This window comes from Lutra lutra, chromosome 4 (assembly GCF_902655055.1).
Source record: "Lutra lutra chromosome 4, mLutLut1.2, whole genome shotgun sequence".
Lineage (NCBI taxonomy): Eukaryota > Metazoa > Chordata > Mammalia > Carnivora > Mustelidae > Lutra > Lutra lutra.
The window spans coordinates 190,546,905-190,566,991 of record NC_062281.1 but is presented as its reverse complement, the minus strand read 5'-3'; the positions used below and the strand labels follow the sequence as shown (position 1 = coordinate 190,566,991).

Genomic DNA, 20,087 nt, shown 5'->3' with positions numbered 1-20,087 from the left:
ATATGCAAATTTGTGTTTTAAAAGTTTTGATATGGTATATCAATGATGTAATACTAATAAAAGGATTCAAAGAAGAAAAAAGCCACACCTGACTGCAAGGTTTATGGTATGAGGTCAGATAGAAATGGGAAGATTGACAGAGATTGTTAGTTTGGGGGAGAAGATAATGGAGCGTGTTAAGTGTTTGGATGTGGCTGTGTATCACAGCGAGCCCTGCGGCGGTGGGGGGATTGAAGTGTGTTCTGTGTTGCTTTTTCAGAATACTGTTCACTCTTGGCAGGGTACTCAGCTAGTGACTATGGGTGACACTCTATTGACTGGGAGAGTTAATAACTCCAAGCTTCATTTGATAAATGTGATTATAATAAATGTTTGATATATTAAACAAGAACCATCTGTTTTAATGCTAAATAAAATGGGAAACAGACTGGAAAAACATCACAGCAAATATAAAAAAGATTAATACCAATAAATATTACAATTATTTGAAACAAAACCAAAAAATGTCAGCAAACCAGGCAAAGGACTTGAACAGATACTTCTCAAACTGGGAAATCTACAGTTAACCCTTGAACAACTTAGGGCTTAGGGGGTGCCTTTCCCCTCCTCCCATGTAGGGGAAAATCCATATATAACTCCTGACTCCCCAAAATTTAACTGCTAACAGCCCACTGTTAGTGTAGTATCAGCCTTACTGATAACATGAGTTGATCAACAGAGATTTTGTATGGTATACACGTGTTACATACCATTTTCTTACAAAAACGAGAAAAGAAAATGTTAAGAAAATCATAACAAAGAGAAAATATATTTGTTGAAAAAATCCACGTGCAAATGGACCTGTGCTTTTCGAGCCCATATTGTTCAGCGGTCAGCTGCGGTGCATTAATTCTCTCCCTCAGCAGACATCTCCTGAGCCCTTCCATCGGGCTCTCGCCTCCGTGGTAGTGAACAAGAACTCTGAGCATTTGGATGGAGGTGTGATAGATGGACAAGAGGCGTGTCCCCCAAAACAAGAATTTTAAATAGTGCCCTTAAGAAAACAAGGGTAATGAGGTAGGGAGTGGCTTTCGGTTTTCACTTTGTTTTGTTTTGGTTGATTTTTGCCCTTTTCTTACTGGAAAAGCGTTAGTAGTTGTGCAGCTATGGTGTAGGATTGCAGGTCTCTATTGCATTACGTGGGAGAAAATGAAATTGAAGTTTTATTGGGGTTCCCTGACAATTGGACTTATGTGTGGTTTTCTTCTTCACTTTTTTCTTTCATTTGGTTCCTCTTGAAAACGTTTCTATAATGGATAGAGTGCAGATTGAGATCTGTTGTTTCTGGTGGAGATTACGTAGACAGGTTCTTTTCACCAAATAGTGTTTGTTTTGTTCTGTTGGGAAGGAAACCGTTCCTCTGAAAAATGTTCACATTTCTTCCTGTGGCTTCATTCAGTAGTGAAATGTCGTGATTTGATTTTGCCATGAGTCAGTGGCACATCTGAGGGTTAGAACCTTCTCTGGAAACTTCTCCGCTCATTGTAAAGGATGGTTGTGAGGGTCACATGAGGTACATGTGGAAATTCAAGGAACCCCTGGGTACTTAGAAGTGGAAGGAGCTGCTTAAACTTATCTGTGTCCTTTGCTGTTTAATTATATATCATGTAACTGAATGTTTCAAACTGTAGTTGAAGTATAGGAAATTCAGAGCATTTCTTTAAAGGAAGGTAATAAGGGGTTTTGCAGTTGGGAAGTTAACAGATAAACATACAGTGTTTTTCATATATTACTGAAGATTGATCCAGAAAAACAGAGAACAAGAAAGATGCCTGCTACTTTGCAGTTATATTTATTATTGTTGTTATTATTATTTTATTTTATTTTATTTTTTTTTAAAAGATTTTATTTATTTATTTGACAGAGAGAGATCACAAGTAGACAGAGAGGCAGGCAGAGAGAGAGAGAGGGAAGCAGGCTTCCTGCTGAGCAGAGAGCCCGATGTGGGACTCGATCCCAGGACCCTGAGATCATGACCTGAGCCGAAGGCAGCGGCTTAACCCACTGAGCCACCCAGGCGCCCCTATTATTTTATTATTAAGTTTAGGTACTTTTTAGGTATGGGAAAGAGATAATAGAATAGGAAAATAAGTTTCAGTCTTTAATTTTCTATTTGGAAATTTTGAGAATGTAAGATCTATGAGAAGAATAGGGATTAGGTTTTTCGAAATGGAAATAGAAATAGTCCTGAGGCAAGAGAGTAGCCTTTATGCTCATGGTAGCCCATGCTTTCTTTAATTCTGACTACCTGTGTGGGATTGCTTTCTTTTTAAAGGAAACTTGAACATAACTTCAAAAGAAGATTTGATTCTTTCTTTCTGGACTGCATATATATACATATATATATAGCAAGACCATCAGAATGTCGGGAGCCTCAGTGAAGGTGGCTGTGCGGGTTCGGCCCTTCAATTCTCGGGAGACCAGCAAAGAGTCCAAGTGCATCATTCAGATGCAAGGCAACTCGACCAGTGAGTACATGTTATTTTCTGTCAGTTATATCTCATCGTCCTGTCCTTTCTCTTTTCCCTTACTGTGAGCAGAATAAATAAACATTTGGATAGTCAAATTGTGAACTTTGCTGCTCTGAATGATCCACTGAATGCTTCCCCCTGTGATATTTGCTGTAGCATATTGAAATATGGACTGTTTATTTTGTTCTTTACGAGTGAGAAATCTCTGGAGAACTGCACTAATTTACCTAGAATTATTATGTTGAATCTTAATGATAATAAAGGTGTAAGCAGGGTTTTCTTTTTTTACTTAATCATGATATGAAATGTATCTATTGAGGCTCTTAGATTATTTTCCTTTCTTGATTTTAGATGGTACTTGGGCTTGCCAAGACGGTTTTAACTTACTCTCTTCCCTTACGATGGTTCTTCGAGTTGAACAGCAGATATAGCTATAATTGATAATAAACTTGTAAATTATTACTAAAATTATAAGTAATAATTTGCTTATCTTTTTTTACAAATAAGATGATTTATTATTGAAATTAAGTCAGTGGTTTCTAGCTTCTTTCTTCATATATAATTGCTTAGGTGAAAATGACAAGCTGGTTTATTATTTTTAATTTTTTTTTTAAAGATTTTATTTATTTGACAGAGACACAGTGAGAGAGGGAACACAAGCAGGGGGAGAGTGAGAGGGAGAAGCAGGCTTCCTGCTGAGCAGGGAGCCCAATGCAGGGCTCGATCCCAGGACCCTGGGATCATGACCTGAGCAGAAGGCAGATGCTTAATGACTGAGTCACCCAGGTGCCCCAACCTGGTTTATTTTGTATTTGCATTAATAATGCCTTGATATGGATCTGTAGTCAAATTATTATTATTTTTTTAAAAGATTTTATTTACTGAGGGAGAGAGCGAGCAAGAGGGAGAGAGAGAAAGCGCACAAGCCAGGGGAGGGGTAGAGAAACAGGACTCCCCGCTGAACAGGGAGCCTGATGCAGACTCCATCCCAGGACTCTTGAGATCATGACCTGAGCCAAAGGCAGTCATTTAACCGCCTGAGCCACCCGGGTGCCCTCTGTAGGCAAATTATTAGAGTAGTGGTATTATTAAATTATTACATTATTAAAGTAATGTAGGCAAATTATTAAAGTAGTATTATCTTGAAACCTACAACTTTATGATAAAGCAGAATCCTTGCTCTTCCAGACACACAAGTTAATTCTGAGTTGTTGGAGAAATCATTCTATCTATTTGTGGGCCATTTGCCAGTGTTCTCTGTAGAGGATTCTATCAGTGGGAAATAAAATTGTATATATTTAAGATGTACAGTGTGATGTTATGATGTATGTATACATTGCAAAATGATTACTACAGTCCATACTAATTAATGTATCTGTCGTCTCTCATAGTTACCCTTTTTTTGTGTGTGCGTGGTGAAAACACTGGGACACATCTGGGACACGTGGGTGGCAGTTAAGTGTCTGCCTTTGGCTCAGGTCATGATCCCGGGGTCCTGGGATCAAGTCCTGCATTGGGCTCCTTGCTCAGCGGGGAGCCTGCTTCTTCCTGTGCCTGTTGCTCCCCATGCTTGTGCTTTCTCTCTCTCTGACCAAAAAATAAATAAATAAGATCTTAAAAAAACACACTGGAGATCTATTTCTTTTCTTTTTTTTTTTAAGATTTTTATTCATTTATTTGTCAGAAAGAGAGAGAGAGAAAGCACACAAGCAGGCAGAGAGGCAGGCAGAGGCGGAGAGAGAGGCAGGCTCCCTGCTGAGCAAGGAGCCCGATGCGGGACTCTATCCAGGACCCTGGGATCATGACCTGAGCCGAAGGCAGCAGCTTAACCCACTGAGCCACACAGGCGTCCCTGGAGATCTATTTCTTAGCAGATTTTAAGAACACAATACTTTCTATTAACTGTAGTCACTATGCTGTACATCAGGTCTCTAGAACTTACTCATCTCCGGTCTGTAAGTTTGTATCGATCAGTATCTCCCCATTGCCCCCATCCCTACCCTCTGGTAACCAGCGTTCTGTTCTCTGTTACTATGAGTTTGCCTCTTTATTAGAGTTTTTTTTTTTTTAATAAAAATATGAATCCATGAATTATATCCTATGAGTAATTGTAAAAGAAAAAGATGCAAAATTTAGTATTGAATTGTATGCTTCAAATGGGTGAAAGGTGAACTTTATAGGGTATGAAAATTGTAAGTTTTTTGGGGCACCTGGGTGGCTCAGAGGGTTAAAGCCTCTGCCTTCGGCTCAGGTCATGATTGCAGGGACCTGGGATCGAGCCCCGCATCAGGCTCTCTGTTCAGCGGAGATTATGCTCCTCCTCCCCACCCCCCCCCACCGCCTGCTTCTCTGTCTACTTCTGATCTCTGTCAAATCAATGAATAAAATCTTAAAAAAAAAAAAAAAAAAGGAAAACAATTGTGTTTTAAGAAAGGTCAATATTGATAATTTACTCCTTAAAGTTTGAGCTAGATTTGTAATTGAACTAGAGAACAAATGTTTGTTTGTTTATAAACAGTTTTATTTATTTGAAAGAGAGCAGGAGTGGGGGGTGGGGGTGGGAAGGGGCAGAGAGACAAGCAGACTCCCCACTGGAGTCCCCAAGATCATGACCTGAGCTGAAGTTAGATGCTGAACACGCTTAACCAACTGAGCCACCCAGGTTCCCTGAGAACAAATGTTTAGGCTCTTAAATGTCACTCATTTAAACTATGTTATTATTTGTGCTTCATTTTAAGGGTTACATTTTACAGAGTATGTAACTAAATCTTTGCACAGGGGCCATGCTAATTTGTGGCCTTCCAGTTTTAGTATATGTGCTGCTGAAGTGAACCCAGTAAATCCTGATTATTGAGCTCTTGTTTCTCTCTGCAAAATGTGTTTAATCATAACTTAGTTTAGAGGCATTTTGGCTATTGACATTGCCTCTAAAAATGCTGGTATATATCACAAGTTCTTTTAAAAGGTAGACTTTAGAAAATCCTGGATCAGGAGTCAGAATTAATCCTAAAAAGAACTACTTTTCTCAGTGATATGTTTTGCATACTGAACTACCCAGGAGAAATCCCCAGTGTGACGGGTATCTGTTGCAACTTTCCTTATAGGGTTGCTAATCTTACTAAAAACTTGTAAGTAGAAAATAAGTATTAAAAGGCCACATTCAGGGGCGCCTGGGTGGCTCAGTGGGTTAAGCCGCTGCCTTCGGCTCAGGTCATGATCTCAGGGTCCTGGGATCGAGCCCCGCATCGGGCTCTCTGCTCAGCAGGGAGCCTGCTTCCTCCTCTCTCTCTACCTGCCTCTCTGCCTGCTTGTGATCTCTCTCTGTCAAATAAATAAAATCTTTAAAAAAAAAAAAAAAGGCCACATTCATGAAATGCAAAAACCAATTTATTATGTAACAAAAACAAACGGAAAAGTTTTGTTAATATAAATAATGATACGGGGCACCTGGGTGGCTCAGTGGGTTAAAGCCTCTGCCTTCGGCTCAGGTCATGATCCCATTTTTTATCTTTAAAAAAAAAATAAATAAAAAAAAAAAAATATATATATATATACATATAAATAAAATGATACTAGTTTTTTTTCCTTGATGACAAATCATTGTAGATTTTATAAAGGCAGACGCCCACATCTTAAATTGGCTATAAGTTTATATTCATTGTCAAAGTCAAATCGCATTATGTTCATTTCCCCACAGTTTTGTTTTGCTTTAAAGATTTTTATTTATTTGACAGACAGAGATCACAAGTAGGCAGAGAGGCAGGCAAAGAGATGAGGAAGCAGGCTCCCTGCTGCGCAGAGAGCCTGGTGCGGGTCTCAATCCCAGGACCCCGAGATCATGAACTGAGCCGAAGGCAGAGGCTTAACCCACTGAGCCACCCAGGTGCCCCTGTTTTTTTTTTTTTTTTTTTAAGATTTTATTTATTTATGTGACAGACAATGAGAGGGCAGATACAAGCAGGGTGAGTGGGAGAGGGAGAAGCCGGCTTCCCACTGAGCAGGGAGCCAGACTCAGGGCTGGATCCCAGGACCCTGGGATCATGACCTGAGCCGAAGGCAGACACTTAAGGACTGAGCCACCCAGGTGCCCCGCTACAGTTTTTGTTTTTGTGATTAAGTGGAACCTTCATTCACATGGTATAAAATTCAAAAGTTGCAAAAAATATATAGTTAAAACACTTCTTCTTACCTATCATGTAACCAACCCGTTCCTCTCCTCGGAAGCAACTTGTGTTTCATTTCCCTCCAGAGACCATGTAAGCGCAACATCTTTTTCTAAGATAGTTTTTTACCATTTTAATTAGTGGTAAGTTACAATATTAGCTTATTTTTCAGTCTTGACTGAGTCGTATGTTTTATTTATTTATTTTCTTATCCCTTTCCCCAGCAGTGTATGTTTTACCTGAATAATATAGTTCATGTTTATAATTTGTAATAGTTGTTTCCTTTGAGATTTTAGATGAAAGAATATATGTGTAAGTTAATTATGTCTACTATATGTATAATGATATGCTGAGTACTAAATAGAACATTAAGAAAAATAACTGACCATCTAGAAGAAGAAAACTATTATAGTATGTAGTAAAACTGGAAGTTTTCCTGTAGTTCTGGATAGTTTGAAAAATGGATCTGAGTCTGCTAGATTTTCTGACTTTGCTATTTTTTTTGATCATACGGATTAAAAACTCACTAAGAAGTTATTAATGGATTACAAAAAAGATGTTAGAGCGCATTCTTTCTAAGACATATAGATATTTTTTTGACCTTTTTGTTTTGATTATAGAGAATATACTGTCGATTTAGGGGAAAAAAGTAAAATTATCCAAATATGATACTCAGTCTGGATAAAGAATGTCAGATGTTTCCATTGATAGTAGGTAGCAAACTAATTGTATACCTTTTGAGGATAGGGCTATAAATTTCATAGTTTGTGAAGATGTAAGTTCTTTTCACCAATCTTATCTCCCACAAAAATCTCTCCAGAATTATTGGATGTATTGAGTTATCTTTTTATGAAATATTAATGAAGAAATACCTAGTTTTTATTAAATGTAGTAATTTGGTTACACTAGGCCTGGAGATATTGTACTGATCATATGACAACCAGTCTTTGGACCATGTGAAGCACGGTGCTGAACTACCAGATGTTTTTTCTATCATATTTTGTTCAAAACTGTTGTAGACAACGGGCTGGGTGGTTCTGCTCTGCCTTACCGTTTAACTTTCTCTTTCGAGAGTTTGCTCTATTGTTAGTCTGTAGGAATCACAGAGTTGTATATATTATAGGATCCTGCCTTTAAGGAGTTTTAAAAGTGTGTGGAAGAAGATACAAGATATACTGAAATAAACCCAATACAAAGGAAAAGTGATCAAAGTGATAATTGCCAAAAACAAGGGTTTTTTAAAAGTGCAGGTGTGAGTTTGGCAAAGGACACATGTAAGATGTGTAGATGATAGGGCATTTCAGCTGGACCTTGTGGAGTAGGAGGATTTAAAGTAAATATCTAGTATATTTTGGAAAATTTCTGAATTGCAACTTTTTAGAACTTGCTAGTGTTATAACTAGATGTGGTATTCCTGACCATCTGGCTATACCACATTGCCTCTCTGCACATAAACATTTAGGAGAAATTTGTGACATTTATTTATTTATTTACTTGTTTAATTTTTAATTTTTAATTCTTTTAAAAGATTTTTTTATTTGACAGAGAGATCACAAGTAGGTAGAGAGGTAGGCAGATAGAGAGGGGAAAGCAGGCTCCCCACTGAGCAGAGAATCCGATTTGGGGTTCTGTCCCAGTACCCTGAGATCACAACCTGAGCCAGATTATTTATTTGACAGAGAGACAGCGAGAGAGGATCCTAGGCTCGGTCCTAGGATCCTGGGATCATGACCTGAGTCAAAGGCAGACGCTTAATGACTGAGCCACCAAGGCTCCCCAACACTTGTTTTTTTTCTATTTAATTGATTTATTAACATTTTTTGAAAGTAGACTCCACCCCCAGTGTGGGGCTTGAACTCATGATCCCAAGACCAAGAGTTGCATGCTCTACAACTTAGTCAGCCAGGCACCCCCAGAATTTTGTGACTCTTAAATTAACATTAGTGTACTGAAAGAAAAATCCTCATTTGATGAATTAGCTTTGGAAAAAGTAGGGTTGGTTTCTTAGCTAACTACTTTATTATGGCTCAGAAATTTTGCGGTAATTTTGGTTCCTTTAAAAGGTATTGTTCTTGGAAAACTAATTAATTGTATGAGAGACTTTTTCCTCTAGATTTTTTTGGTGGTTTCAGTTTTCTACTAATGTTTTCTTTTTCTCTTTTCAATTTTATATGGCGATGTCTTAGTAATTTGACTAAAATATAATCCAAATAATTTTATATAAGAGACTTTAAACAAACTGCTTTGTTAGAAAGTATTAATGGCTTACTAAAAAAAGTTGGGCTCAAGATTGGGAGAAAGCATGCATTTTGTTGCAAAAAATGAAATGAATTTGCTGTAGCCACATGTGTTAGCTGTATTAAAAGACTGCTGTGCCGGCAAGCTGGCCTGGACTGTTGCTCACAGGGATTATAACTGATTGCACATGGAATGCAGTGGAATGTTCCTGCCATAAGGTCTCTTACAAAAAAGTAGAAGAGGGTGAAGAGTAGTTTAGGAAACGTGCCAGATCTGAAAACCGAGTAGTAGCAGTTTTATTTAAGTACTTTCTGGTCTCAGAGAGAATATTTTCCATGGCACAGATAAATGTTACTGCCTTGACATTTTGGAGACCCACGTGCATACAAATGTCTTCGTTTAAAAATATCCCGTTATGGGGCACCTGGGTGGCTCAGTGGGTTGAAGCCTCTGCCTTCAGCTCACATCATGATACCAGGGTCCTGGGATAGAGCCCTGTGTCTGGGCTCTCTGCTCAGCAGGGAGCCTGCTTCCCTTCCTCTCTCTCTGCCTGCCTCTCTGTCTACTTGTGATCTCTGTCTGTTAAATAAAATAAATTTAAAAAAAATCCCGTTATATTCCAAGTTTCTCCCACTTTGGAAGCATTTTTTTTTTATTGTCTAATTACTCTTAAAAAGGAAAGTGGGGCAGAATTAATGATTGAACTGCTCACATTAATGGTAAATGTGGAGACTTTGAAACCGCATGAATTCCCCTCAGAAAAACAGGAGGGTAGGTAAAGCTGGCTCCCACATGGTCCTTTAGGTGATTAAATTGTGTTTGCTTCGCCTTTAACCACAGGAATGTGTCTCTAGTTGGCCTTTTGCTAAGTCTCCTTCATGTATTTATCAGTCTTCTCTTGTCCAAGGTCTTTTGTTGTTTTATTGCCCCAAACTTAGTGTAATAGAAGGGACCCAGATTTTTCCCTCTGTTAATTACTAACATGGTACATTTTTAAAGGATTTTTTATTCACGCATGTACATTTCTAAATGAAATGCTGTGCATCATAACTGATACAAAGAATGACTTCATGTCCATTAATGAAAATTTGGAATGGAGGAAGGAACAAAGTGGAGGTTTGGAAAGAAAGACTTTTGAAAGGAATTCTTTTAAATCAGAATGTGTTTTCTAACCAATAATCAGAATGAGGTCTTCTTAAGTCTCTTCTGGGATAAGCCATAATTAGTTCGATCAGACTGAGGTGTAAACTTCATAAAACAGCATCCAGAGTGCTTTCGTGTGGCTGGAGATGTAGGATAAGGCCAGATCTTCAGCAGGACTTCTCCACCTCCACACCATGTGCTCTAACTGTAGAGGTGGACTGCTCAGTAGTTGTTAACCTGCATTTTCTCAGGATGCATTCTGGGAGCTGCATATCTGACACCCGCGCAGTCATGTGTCTCTATAACCTGCCACCATTTCACTGAGTCACTAAAACTGCTGATGAAGATTTAGGCAGTTAGACTTTTTTTTTTTTTTTTTTTTTGTAAGTAGGATCCATGCCTGGCATGGAGCACAGTATGGGCCTTGAACTCACGACTCTTGAGATCAAGACCTGAGCTGAGATCAAGAGTCAGATGCTTAACTGACTGAGCTACCCAGGCGCCAAATACCCAGGCATTTAAAGTCTTAGCAGCATGATTTTTTTCTTAGTCTTTCTTTTTAAAAATTTTTATTTATTTTATTTTTTACTTTTTTTAAGAGATTTTATTTATCTGACAGAGAGAGACACAGCGAGAGAGGGAACACAAGCAGGGGGAGTGGGAGAGGGAGAAGCAGGCTTCCTGCTGAGCAGGGAGCCCGGTACAGGGCTTGATCCAAAGACCCTGAGATCATGACCAAGCCGAAGGCAGACGCCCAATGATTGAGCCACCAAGTGCCCTGCATGATTTTTTCTTAGAGCAAAAAACTGGAAACAACCCCAGTATCCATCAACAGGGGAATGGATAAATAAATCATGGTAGATTTACATAAAATGGAATACAGTAGAGAAGAATTACTATGTGCACACACACAAATTATAAACAAATTGTAGCTGTATAAGCAACTCAAAAAAGAAACCAGTGTATTTATATAAATTTCAAAGCATGCAAAGCTGTTCTCTGTATTCTCTATGCTGTACAAACACACAGGTAAAAATATTAGGAAAAGTAAGGCAGTAATGACAAAATTCAGCATGCTGGGGCGCCTGGGTGGCTCAGTGGGTTAAGCCTCTGCCTTCGGCTCGGGTCATGGTCTCAGGGTCCTGGGATTGAGCCCCGTGTCGGGCTCTCTGCTCAGCAGAGAGCCTGCTTCCCTTCCTCTCTCTCTCTGCCTGCCTCTCTGCCTGCTTGTGATCTCTGTCTGTCAAATAACTAAATAAAATCTTTAAAAAAAAAAAATTCAGCATGCTTCAGAGATGAGATGGCAGAGAGATCTGGGAGGGTCGGATAGGGGAGCTGCAGAGGTGAGAATCCTATTCTGTAACTGTCTGGTGGGTACCTGGGGTTTTGTCTTCTTGTCACAGCTTGTGCATTTTATTAAATAAGTATATATTAAGATTTATTTATTTATTTTAGAGCATGTGCATGTGCACAAGTCGGGGATGGAGGTTGAGGAGGAGAAGGGAGCGTCCCAAGCAGACTCTGCGCTAAGCATAGACCCCCAACATGGGACTTGATCTCATGACCTGAGCTGAAACCACGGGTCAGACGCTCAACCAACTGAGCCACCCAGGTGCCCCTATAAGTTATAAACGTTATGAATCTATCTAGTATTTGTATACTAAGTACTTAATTTGAAAAGTATACAAACAAAGGGAGAAAACAAAGTTTTCACCCTGCAAATAGAGCTACCAGGTACAATGCCTGTTTATATCAGTGACCAGGGCTTCTTATGTGATGGAGACAAGCCCATGAAATTTTTCTCCTGCCCCCTCTTTCTGAATCCTTCTAGATACTTTTCAGTCCTTTTTCCAAAGAGAGGCATGTTACTCTTTAAGTGGCATGTACATATTTATTAAATGACACTCATTTGGTCATTGGCATGGAAGAAGATAAGCAGCAATGAGAAGCTTCTTGTGGCCCTGGAGGAACTCAGTAAAATCTACTGAAATCCACGTGGGTACCAGTGGCATTAAACTTTTTAAAAAAATTTGAAATGAAACACTTTTGCCTCTAATCAAGACTTGGAGTTACAGCAGTGAGGGTTGTGTGTATGTGTGTGTGGGGGGGGGGATTAAGGTTGGGGAATAGAGGGGCCCCAGAAATGACACTGCATTTACTCAGTTGGAGTTGACTAAAGTTGAGTTTGTCCTTTAGAATGACCTTTAGATGGTCTTTGACGCTGGCCTTCTCAGTTTAGCACCGTCTGCTGGCCCCTGACTTTGCTGTGTACCTTTTTATATCCTGACCTTCTGCTGGCCCCCGTCAGCCTTCAGAGCAGCTTTTGCCTCCTTTTCCTCGGGCCCAAAACAGACTTTGTATTTTCTTCTACATCCGGCACAACGGTGTCTCACGTGGCTGCCTTCTAAGCTGATCTCCTGCAGTGTATCCCTGAGTGTACCCTCTTTTAGATGAGATAAATTATCATTAACTTATTGAGCACATCTTTTTTTTAAAGATTTTATTTATTTGACAGAGACGATGAGAGAGGGCACACAAGCAGGGGAAGTGGGAGAGGGAGAAGCAGGTTACCCACTGAGCAGGGAGCCTGATGTGGGGCTCCGTCCCAGAACCCTGGGGTCACCACCCGAGCCAAACACAGACATCTAATGACTGAGCCACCCAGGCGCCCCTAGCACATCTTTTCTTAAGTATTCTTCAAGGACGTGATTGTCATGGAGATATAGTGTTCTGTTATATTAATAAAGCATAATTTATCTAATCCCCTATTATCAAATAATTGAGCTTTAAAACTGCTTCTTAGGCCTGCTGTAAAGAAGACTGTAAGCCCACACAGGAAGGCAAGGAATTGTTTCTAGAAGGCAGTTTATATGCAGCTGTCTACTTGGCATCTCTGTCTGCTGATAAACATGTCGAACTCAGTGTGTGCAAAACTTAGTTCCTGATATGTCCTCTTCAGTCTCCGCCTGAGCTCTCCCTCAACTCAGTGGAAATTCTGTTTTTGTGGTTGCTCAGGGCAAAAATCATATAATCGCCCTCGACTTCTCTCCTTTCTTGCCTCCGTCAGAAAGGCCTGTGAGAAAAAAAAAAAAAAAAAAAAAAAAAAAAAAGAAAGGCCTGTGAGCTCTGCCTCAGAAGATACTCAGAATCTGACCACTCTCCTCCACTGCCATTACCCACAGTCACCTCCTAGCAAGTCTTTGGGCTTCACCCCTTATTTTCTAGGACTCCCTCTCCGACAGAACAGCTAGAGCAATCCTTTTAGAATGGAAATCAGATTGTTTTTTGTTTGTTTTCTCCCCACAAAACTCTAAGATGGTTCCCATTTCTTTAAGAATAAAAGTTAGAGTTTGTTCTTTGACCCCTCCTCTCCCTTTGTAAAGCCTCCAGCCTTTTACTAAATGGTGTATTGGGTACATTCCCCCATGTATTCTTTAAGAATGTGATATTAGAGGCTACATGGTCCTCTGTTATATTTATGAAGCGTGAGTTTTTTAGCTCCTCTTCTGTGATCAGACATTTGACCTTAAGTCTTTTGTTTATTCAGTGGAAATGTTGCTAGTGCCTGCCTAGCCCATACCCCAGGGTTGCTAGTGAGCATCAAATGGAGTCAGGTATACTGCAGAGGATGGTATTTGAAAAGTTACTCAACATTTTTTTTCGTGGTGAGTTTTGGTATGTAAATTGTTCTTTTCTTTTTTTTTTTTTTAAAGATTTTATTTATTTATTTGAGAGAGAGACAGTGAGAGAGAGCACGAGTGAGGAGAAGGTCAGAGAGAGAAGCAGACTCCCCGTGGAGCCGGGAGCCCAATGCGCGATTCGATCCCGGGACTCCAGGATCATAACCTGAGCCGAAGGCAGTTGTCCAACCAACTGAGCCACCCAGGTGTCCCTAAATTGTTATTTTCAATGGGGATGTAAATTTAAAGGCAGAAACAATTATACCTCTTCCCAAGTTGGAGGAGACCTTTGGTATTGTGTATTTACAACTGCTTTCTATTACATTTTATAATTTAAACTTCTTCAAATACCTAAAAAATCTGCCATCTAGATTCTGAAACAGAGAAGAAGCCCAGCTAAAATCTAGTCTTCTCTCTGTGCTGATTTGCATCATATTGTTCTAGTCTTTTGAGGTTGTCTTGATTAAATTCAAACTGTACTTCATGGGGGTTTTATATATGCGGGGTTTTTTGTTTTTGTTTTTGTTTACCCGAAGGGAAAGCAACCACCTGCAGGCTTTTCTTTCTTCCTTTCCTTTCCTTTCCTTGAGACGTATTGGAGTTGATTTTTAAAAGTCCATGCTGATAACATGGTGATGATTGCCTAGTGAAGTGTGAAGTGCTGTAACCGAGCTAGCAGAGTCGGAGAGCTGTTAGTGAGACCAGAAAAGGGCCTGCAGCATCTGGTTATATGGTAGGCAAGGTGCGTAATTAGATTTCATTCTTGGTAGTATATTAACAATTGCTTATTTTGTCAAAATTATTTCTAGTGTGCTAAAAACAGTTCTTAGTTGCATTGCTTAGGGATGAATGCTCTGTACCTACAGATGGTGAGAATAAGAAATATGAAATCAGGTTTTTGAGAGCATCTATAAGAAATTAGATTTTTGTTATTCAGCAGACATAAGCTGGGAGGCCCCTAGGCTCTCAGAGCCTTAGAGACAAAGAATCACAGCAGTGTGGTGACTCATGAAAGCATCTAGGAGAGACATCTGAAGGATTGAGGGATAAGGCCAGGAAAGGTAGGGGAATGTCTGGGGAGCCTTTTTGCTTTGGCAGAATAAAAAACTGTGTGGCCAGAATTAGCAGAAGCTCTGTGTGAATGACTGACTGTCACATTTACTGTTTCCTTGTGACTTTGTTCTGCTCTGATACCAAGAGTTCATTTTGTAACTCTGAATAAACTTGAGGGGGCAGAATGGATGAAGGAAGAAACAAAAGCAGCTTTTTAAATGCCTGTTAGTGGGGGGAAAACCAAACCATGATTAGTAATTAACAACAACAAAAACAGTAATAAACACTCAAGCTCTGCCAGCCACAGTCAGGCACTTGCAGATTTTAACTCACTTAGTCCTCATAATAATCCTAGGGCAGATACTCCTATTCTCCCCATTTCACAGATGACTTGTCTAGGGTCACAGGTTTAGGAGAACTAGAAAATGAACTTGTGCTGGCTGACTCCGGAACCTCTCTCTTAATACCTGTCCAGTATGTCTTGCCTCTCAAAATAGTAAGTTTTACTCTTCTGTGCAGATGTACTCTCTGTGTGTAATTTGAACTTAACTGTTAGGTTGAAATTTATTTTGATGACGCTTCTTGATGCAGGGTAATTATGAATAACGAGGGCATTATTACTAGTTCCACCATCTTTGTGCCACTGGACTGAGGGGAGAGCTAGGCCTTCCAGAGCATCTCCCTTCCCAGTCACTCAACATTTGCTTAGGAATAGTTATTAACTGGGGGTTTGTTCAGTGTTTATTATAGCTTGGGGCACCTGACTGGCTCAGTTGGTAGAGTATATGACTCTTAATCTTAGGGTTGTAAGTTTGAGCCCCATGTCGGGTGTAGAGATTACTAAAGAAAATGAAATCTTTAAAACAAAATGTGTGTTATAGCTAGCATATTAATTTTATACCCAGTTGATGCATTGTGGCGTTATAGAGTTAGTAGGGTTTTTTTTTTTTCCCCCACTGTGTATATTTATTTTTAATACTTTGGGATTGAGGATATAGTGAACACATATAGTACATTTATATTGTTTATAGGATTTGGAATGTAAGTTTGTTATTTTAAATGATGAAGAAACTTTATGGTTATAGTTCTTTTGCTCGGTTATACTTCATGGCAATATGCTTTTATATCATTTTCATATGTTTCTAGAAATATGTTATTCTGAGTAGGGGAAGGAACTGCTTATGGGTTTTGGTTTTATGGTTTTGGAATAGGTGTACAGAATGGCTTTAGTGTGTGCAATTAAAAAAATTGGGTATAGAAGCTTTTGGAAGAGGAAGTTCGTATTGAAGCTGTCACTGGGATTTTTAACAAGCCGCAAACATTGCTGTTAGAAAAGTTAATATAAAGTTACAGTGTTGCACAATGATAAGTTAATTGTAGTTGTGGGCAAAATCTTTCATAGTTTGCCAACAGCAGTATAATTGCTACATAGAGACTTTGAGAAATTAGATAAACAAATTCATTCTGGAGAATAAAAAGGTTTTTAAGTACAAATCTTGTTTTGACTGCCTTGTTTTCTGGGGCTTAGTAATTAAAACATTATTTCTGCATCTTTATGCTGAAGTAACAAAGTTGGGAAGAAGGCAAAGAAAAAAGGTGGTAAAATTGGGGTGCTTAACAGACTTTGTAAGGCCAATTTTGACTAGAAGGGTCTCTAAGAAAGAGAAGATGGTCTTATGGTTCATCAGTAAACTAACAGCTGTGGAACATTTTGTGATAATCATTTTCAAGGCATTTCCATTTACCTTGGATAAGGGTCTTCAGGTAAGCCCTCACGTGAAAGCGGCTGTCCTGTTCCTCACTGTTCTTCCGCTCTCTGAAGGTAATGAGTGTCAGCTACAGCACGAGGAATAAAACCTTTAAGACAAGGGGGGAAAGACGTGTAGGGCATAGGAAGAGAGAAACCAAGATTCTCTTCCCTGTGGACTGGGGAAAAAGTCTGGTCAGACTTTCAGTGCTGAAGCTGCCTTTCTGATTTGTGAAGGGGACTTAAGAAAACAGCTTTGAAGCTAGATGAGATCTGAATGGTGATGGGCGCCAAGGCACGGAGGTGAGGGTGAACGGAGTTGTTTGCCCGGAAGTCAGGAGATCCCTAGAACAAAGGCTCATTCCTCCAGGGGGCCAGAGAAGCTTATGTTAATCAGCATTGTCATAATAATATGTAGCAAAGCTTGATTTCCTCCGTGAAACATTTCTGTCTCCTCTCTTGGCTGTCCAGTCCCTGCGCTCTCCCGATTGCCTTCCTCCCTCACAGGCCATTCTCACTCCGTTGGTCCTCACCTCCTAGGATAAAAATGCACCAGGATTTTGCCTCTTTTCTTCCATCTCTCCTCTGTCTCCAGAGAAGACAGATCCCCTAGGTTATTTCATTCAGGCTCAAGGCTTAAAGGGTCATGACTTTAAGTGGCAATGACTCCCAGATTAATTTCTCCAGCCTGGACTGACCTCTTTGTAGATCTCTAGAATTGTCCACCAGCTGCTAACCTAACACTACTTGAAAGCCTAAGAAGTATCTTAAACTTAACATGTCCTCAGTAGAACTGTTGTTTTCTCCTTCCTGGGCACCTAAAGTGGCCCTTCCTTTATTCTCACCCATTCTTTTTAGTTTCTCAGACCAAATACTGGAGTCACTCTGGTCGTCTATCTCTATTATAGGACAGTCCATCAGTAAGGCCAATCCCCTCTTCTTTCATAGTATGTCCTGACTCCAGTTGCTTTTATACCATTTCTGCTCTAGCCTGAGTCAGTGCTCAGTAGCTTCTGTCTTTCTGCTTCTGCCTCTCTTCTTATACAGCAGCAGAGTCCTCTTTGGAAAGGTAAATCAGATTATTGTCACCTCGGTGCTTCAAATCCTCTGTGACTAGTGTCACTAGAATAAATTAAAAAACCCTCACCTTGGGCGCAGGGCCCCACAGAATTTGGTCTCTGATTAATTAGCTGATTGACAGCTCATCATTTTTTTTTTAAAGATTTTATTTATTTATTAGAGCAGGGTGAGGGGCAGAGGGAGAAGCAGGCAGCCTGATGTGGGATTCGATCCCGGGATTCCGGGATCATGACCTGAGCCAAAGGCAGATGCTTAACCTGGCTGAGCCACCCAGGGGTCCTACATCTCCTCATTATTATTTTTTTCTCTTTCTATAGTTGTGGTCTTGCTTTTCTTTAAATATTACTAAGGTCTGTGCTTGAATTACCTTCTCAGAGTTAACAGTAAGCCCACCTTAAAAAAAAAAGAAAAAGGAAAAGATTTATTTATTTATTTCAGGTGGGGAAGAGGTCGAGGTGCGTAGAGAGAGAGAATCCGAAGCCAACTCCACACTGAGTGTGGGTTTCTAAGCGAGACCGCATCTGATCTCACAACCCTGGGCACATGACCAGAGCGAAAACCGAGTCAGATGCTTAACCTACTGCACTACCCAGGAGCCCTCGAGGTGGCAGTCTGCTTACTTTCAAAAGCCTGAGTGGCTCAGTCGTTAAATGTCGGCCTTTGGCTCAGGTTGTGATCCCAGGATCGAGCTCTGGGATCGAGCCCCATGTCTGGCTCCCTGCTTGGTGGGAGGCCTGCTTTTCCCTCTCCCACTCCCCCTGCTTATGTTCCCTCTCTCACTGTCTCTGTCAAATAAATACATAAAATCTTTAAAAAAAAATAAATGAGGGACGCCTGGGTGGCTCAGTTGGTTAAGTGGCTGCCTTCGGCTCAGGTCATGATCCCGGTGTCCTGGGATCTAGTCCCACATCGGCTCCTTGCTCGGCAGGGAGCCTGCTTCTCCCTCTTCCTCTTCCTGCCATTCTGTCTACCTGTGCTCGCTCTCTCTCCCTCTCCCTCTCTGACAAATAAATAAATAAAACCTTAAATAAATAAATAAATAAACGAAAGCTACCCCTGCCACCTCCACTGTCATCTTATATCTCCTAACTCTCCTTTATCTCTCTTCTCTAGGCGATACTATCTGTATTAGTTAATTATCTGACTTCCAGATGAGAACGTAATCTCCTTGAAGATAAGAGACTGTTTTTCACTAGATACTTCAGGTCTGGGGCAATGGTAGACACTCAAATAATTTTTTTGTTGTTGCCGTTAAAGATTGTATTTATTATTTAACAAGAGACAGACACAGCAAGGGGAGTGGTAGAGGGAGAAACAGGCTTCCCACAGAGCAGGGAGCCCGATGTGGGGCTCTATCCCAGGACCGTGGGATTATGACCTGAGCTGAAGGCAGACACCCAAGGACTGAGCCACACGGGCGCCCCATTAGATATTTGTTAAATAAAAGAATATTTTGAACATTTGCTTTGTGTTAGAATTCTTGACGTGGACTAGTCATTAATTCCCATAACAGTTCTATAAAATTAGGTGGTAATATTATTGTACCTATTTTGCAGGTAAGAAAATTGAGGCTTGTTATATGCTCAAGTTATAGATGGATGCTAAGGTAATAGTGGATACTTAAGCGGAGGGGTTAGATTAAAGCCTCTGTAGTATTCTATTTCCTTCATTGCTAAAGTCCTTGAAAATGTCTTCTAAAAGTATTTTCTATTTCTAGGTCAACTTGTATTTTGGTCATTGAATATTGAGTCACACTGTAAGACAAAATTCAGTTATGGATCAAGAGACACAATGTTTTTGTATAGGAATGGGCCTTTCTCTCTCCCTGCCCCCAGGAATGCTACATAGTGGAACTCATGGATTTCTGATGCCAAATCCAGTTGTCATGGGAGTCATTCTATAAATGGCAAGCAAAATTTCCCAAACATTCTGCAGTGGTTGCTGTGTTCTATGTAATTGGTCTCTATACTTCCACTCAAGCCTTCTTCCAATCCACTCTCCATACTGTAGTCTATAAATAGAATCAAGTCATTCCAGTGGCTTCTCATTGCCCAAGGGTTCTCTAACTCTTTAAGGTCTGTCGGTGATTTGACTCTGAGATTTTAAATGATTTTCTAAGCACTTTGTTTTTCCTTGTACTTGAGGCACACCTGCCAGACCAGTATCTGGATGCCACATGTGTCTTTTTGCCCCAGGGCTCCCTTCCTGGCTTGGGATGCACACTGCCTAGTGGTTTGGAGCCTTGGAGCCCCATGTTCCAAACTTTAGTCCAGCCTCTCGCCTTGGGCAGGTGCGTTCTTCTGTGGTGCCTCAAATGTAAAATGGAGGTGATAATAGTACCCACCTCATAACGTTATTATAAGGACTAAGTGAGCGAATACATGTAATGCTTTAACGCGTGCTTGGAACATAGTAGGCATTTAATAAGTGTTAGCTGTGGTTATCTCCACTTTCCCTAGCTGTCTTCTATTTA

General features: G+C 40.1%; 1 protein-coding gene across 13 annotated transcripts in view; it reads left to right on the top strand.

Annotated features, from left to right (window-relative positions):
* The window catches only part of KIF1B (kinesin family member 1B), a 147,329-nt gene that overhangs the window by 14,587 nt on the left and 112,655 nt on the right, over window positions 1-20,087 (top strand). For all 13 annotated transcript variants that reach the window (XM_047723792.1, XM_047723790.1, XM_047723794.1 and 10 more), the window contains exon 2: window positions 2,315-2,507. In XM_047723792.1, coding sequence (XP_047579748.1) covers window positions 2,402-2,507 — 106 coding nt within the window. In that variant the 5' untranslated portion in view covers window positions 2,315-2,401. The remainder of the gene's footprint in view (window positions 1-2,314; window positions 2,508-20,087) is intronic.